This window comes from Nannospalax galili, unplaced genomic scaffold (genome assembly GCF_000622305.1).
Source record: "Nannospalax galili isolate Female #2095 unplaced genomic scaffold, S.galili_v1.0 scaffold21146, whole genome shotgun sequence".
Classification (NCBI taxonomy): domain Eukaryota; kingdom Metazoa; phylum Chordata; class Mammalia; order Rodentia; family Spalacidae; genus Nannospalax; species Nannospalax galili.
In genome coordinates this window covers 334-4,333 of record NW_008354508.1, presented here as the reverse complement: position 1 = coordinate 4,333, position 4,000 = coordinate 334, and the positions used below count along the sequence as shown (strand labels likewise).

At 55.0% G+C, this 4,000-nt stretch overlaps 1 protein-coding gene and 1 long non-coding RNA gene across 2 annotated transcripts; both read left to right on the top strand.

Annotated features, from left to right (window-relative positions):
- Positions 1 to 173: 173 nt before the first annotated feature.
- LOC103748941 lies at positions 174 to 661 on the top strand. The gene is made up of 3 exons (XR_607918.2): positions 174 to 372; positions 465 to 522; positions 634 to 661. It is a non-coding gene; the product is annotated as an uncharacterized LOC103748941 (long non-coding RNA).
- Positions 662 to 917: 256 nt separating this feature from the next.
- LOC115067459 ((E3-independent) E2 ubiquitin-conjugating enzyme-like) lies at positions 918 to 1,664 on the top strand. Its single transcript, XM_029555300.1, has 2 exons — positions 918 to 976; positions 1,069 to 1,664. Exons 1-2 carry the CDS (start codon positions 933 to 935, stop codon positions 1,436 to 1,438), a joined length of 414 nt encoding a protein of 137 aa, XP_029411160.1. The 5' UTR covers positions 918 to 932; the 3' UTR covers positions 1,439 to 1,664.
- The last annotated feature ends 2,336 nt before the right edge of the window (positions 1,665 to 4,000 follow it).

Genomic DNA, 4,000 nt, shown 5'->3' with positions numbered 1-4,000 from the left:
TGTGAGACTCCCAACACTCCTGCCACTCCAGCAGATACAGACTTGGATGCGATGTCTGCATGATGAGTGGCTCTGGGGTGCTGCCTCCTCTCTCCACATCTGCACAGTGCTCTGAGAGACAGTGACACCAGACCCCAGGTGCCAACCTCAGCCCACGTTCCCTTCTAGGACCTCTTCTCAGCCCTGATCAAGGGCCCCACTCGAACCCCCTATGAAGATGGCCTCTACCTGTTCGACATCCAGCTCCCCAACATCTACCCAGCTGTGCCCCCCCCCTTTTGCTACCTCTCCGAGTGCAGTGGCTGCCTGAACCCTAACCTGTATGACAATGGGAAGGTGTGCGTCAGCCTCCTGTGTACCTGGATTGGAAAGGTAAGGATAGCACCGGAGCCCCAGTGGAGAGAGGGACTCAGCAAGGCAGGTATCTGTCTGGGACAGCCCTGATAGTGCTGTACATGTTTCAGGGGACGGAGAGGTGGACGAGCAAATCCAGCCTTCTCCAGGTGCTCATCTCCATCCAAGGTATGCTTGGGCTGGCGGGTGGTGCTGGGGGCTGGTGGAGGGCACACTGACCATCAGTCTTCTTGCGGGTCAAGGGCAAACCTGCCCTCATGGAGACTGTCTTCCTGACAGGTCTGATCCTGGTGAATGAACCATACTATGTCTGCATGATGAGTGGCTCTGGGGTGCTGCCTCCCTCTCTCCACATCTGCACAGTGCTCTGAGAGACAGTGATGCCAGACCCCAGGTGCCAACCTCAGCCCATGTTCCCTTCTAGGACCTCTTCTCATCCCTGATCAAGGGCCCCACTCGAACCCCCTATGAAGATGGCCTCTACCTGTTCGACATCCAGCTCCCCCCCCCCCAGCTCGCCCCCCCCCCCCCCGCTTTTGCTACCTCTCCCAGTGCAGTGGCCACCCTGAACCCTGACAATGGGAAGGTGTGCGTTAGCCTCCTGGGTACCTGGATTGGAAAGGTAAGGATAGCACCGGAGCCCCAGTGGAGAGAGGAACTCAGTAAAGCAGGTGTCTGTCTGGGACAGCCCTGATAGTGCTGTGCATGTTTCAGGGGACCAGAGGTGGACGAGCAAATCCAGCCTTCTCCAGGTGCTCATCTCCATCCAAGGATGACCCTTGGGGAGGCCTCCCAAGGCTCAGACTCAGAGGGTGGTGCCCAAGGCCCAGCCTCAACCAGCAGGGACCACACGGAGCAGACTTCTGAGACAGCTCCCGATGCATCCGTGCCACCCAGTGTGAAACCAAAGAAACGGAGAAAGAGCTACCGAAGCTTCCTGCCCGAGAAGAGTGGCTACCCCGACATCGGCTTCCCCCTCTTCCCCCTCTCCAAGGGCTTCATCAAGAGCATCCGGGGCGTCCTGACACAGTTCCGTGCTGCCCTGCTAGAGGCAGGTATGCCTGAGAGCACAGAGGACAAGTAGCCACCAGCCCTAGAGGAGGAGCCTCACGGTGGGAGAGGCCAGCCGCTGCCTGCCCCCTCCCTCCCTGGAATAGCCCCTCTTCCTGCCCCCCACCCTTGTCCCCAGTGCGAGCCCTCCACCGCCCTCTCTTCTCCGTGGCAAGTTTGATGCTGAAGCGCAAGAAGTGTCCCGAGATGCTGCGTTCTATCCCGAAGCGATGTTTCAAAAGGCAGGTCCCCTGAGGCACAGAACGTCGGAACCCATTTTCCACTTGTTGCCCCAGGCAGAATGTCCTGGCACATGCTCCCTTGCTGTCCCTGTCTCAGGTCAGAGGTAGGGTGTTGGGAAACTGGTGTCAGACTCTGGGACTGGGGTCTACAGATGGGCAGGAGGGTGGATGTGCCTTGCATGAAGTGTGGGCTGCTCCTGCAATGCCCCTGGTCCCTTTGATCCTCTTCAGTTTGACCGTAGCCTCCCGGTGCCCTGGACTCTCCAGCTGCCACCGCCACTGGGTCCTCCCAATTCCCCAGCGTCAACACTATCTCTTGGGAGCTGTAGCCACTGTTGCTGAATCCTGACTCTGGCCTGTCTGTGCATTCTAACCCTTAGGCCTGTTGAACTTACTCTCTAAGAGAGGTTGCAACTGAGCTAAGGATTAGAGTGACACCCAGGAGAAGCTAGTGGCCCTCACCAACATGGAGTCAACAAGGTGCTGCTGGGGAAAGAAATGGCTGTAGGTGCCTTGCCCTTCTAGTCCATGGCTGTCAGGGACACTGGCAGTTGTGCCAAGACTCACCCGTGTGGTCTATACCGAATATACTCCCCTCCAGCCTCATTTAATCCTCACTGAGGCAACAGGAGCATGTGCACAAGCCAGGCCAGGCCAGCCAGGGCCGCTCCCCACCATGTGGCTTGACCTTTCCAGTAGCCCTTGGCTTACAGACTCCGCAGTTGTAGTCCAGAGGACCGAGGCTGCAGGAGCTGACACTCCCCCCCACCCCCACCCCAGGCCCAGAGGTTTACAAGTTTTCTAAGCTTTTGATAATATGAAGGTCCCAGTTGAGAGGATGCTGTTGAGCACATTGCAGCTATGTAATTTCTGGTGTATGTATGTAATATTTAAGGTCAGAAAAATAAATATCAGAGGCAAAGATATTAACTCTTAACAGGAAAAAAAGATTAAAAGCCAAAGCATGATGTGTCTTGTCAGCCTTAAGTGGGCTCCACACCTGTGCTGTGCCAGGGCCGCCAAGGCGCTGCCACCTCGGGAAGGACAACCAGTCGGTACCTTGAGGGCATCCTGAGTGCCTGGTGGGGCTATGCGTTCCAGGGCATCGTTCGTGTGGTGATGTGAATGCCTACTGCTTACAATATCTGTATAAAGTGCTGTGTGATTAAACTTCTTTTTACTTGCATTTTTTGGGGGGTTGGCTCATGAAGACAAGGTGACACCATTAAACCTGCCTCTGCTCTTCAAGCTCTGTTGCCTTTCTTCTCTGTGTGCCCAGAGCCCCACTCCCACCCCACCCCCAGCCAACACTGAGCTTAGTAGTGTGGAGTACAGCACTTGCCTCTTAAGTACCTATGGTCCCTAGCAGCCTACAACCATCCCATTCAGGCTCCTTCTGACACCACAGGATCTGGCAATGGACAGGTGTCAGTAATTCTGGGCAACAAACCAAAGGGATTGCCCAGTTCTGGAGAACCACTTCCTGCCTTTTTTGACGATGAAATCTGTTGCAAGAATTCCTTCCCTGGAGAGAGTAAACATCTCCCCCCTTCCTAAGGTCCCAACAACAAACTACAGTTCCAGCAGAGTTCACCCTGGGGAACCAGTGACTTTGGGTTTACTTACAGAGCAGGATGGATGAGGGGGTTACTGAGGGAGTATACTGGCGGTATATGAGGGGGTTATTGCAGGAGTATAGGGGACCCCAAAGCAGCCACACTGGGAAGTAAGCAGATGACAGCTTCCCTGTAGCCACATGGAGGCCCCTTCCCATCCCGCAGTTACGTACTCTAGTACCTACCAAGACCACTCTAAATTAGGACAGAATTTGCCAGTTCCCCTAAGGCTTCTAACTTCCTGCTCAATCCAGACAGGCCTCCCTCTGCATTTGTCCTGTGTGGCTGACTCTCAGAGTAGTCTTCCTGTGTGGGGTTGGGCAGCTGGCCAGTCTCAGGGTCTGCAGGCTGAAGATGGATTATCAGTAAGTATAAGGAGTCCATGTGCCTAGCACCAAAATGACTGTGCCACGGGACTGTGTCTCAGTGGTAGTCAGCTTACCTAGCATGCTAGAGGTCATGGTTTCAATCCCAAATACTACAAGATGGCTGTGCTACCCATCATCCAATACCGTAGCCCTGGCTGGTTTGCCTCACTCCACCCCCATCTCCAGGAAGGACCAGCAGGTTGGAAATGTCACTTTATTTGAATTTGATTCTTGAGGGATTTCTACAACAATTGGAGGGGTCTTCCACAGGCAACTGGCCCAGCCAGCACTCCTGCCCAGGGTCTCATTCTGGCCTTTGGAGCTTGTCTTCTCGAAGCACAGCCCCACCTGCCTGCACTCTATAGAGGGG

Coding starts and splice junctions, on each gene's coding strand:
- LOC115067459 (XM_029555300.1), top strand. CDS start 933: ATGGGAAGGTGTGCGTTAGCCTCCTGGGTACCTGGATTGGAAAG. Junction 977..1,068: donor TGGGTACCTGGATTGGAAAG/GTAAGGATAGCA, acceptor TGCATGTTTCAG/GGGACCAGAGGTGGACGAGC.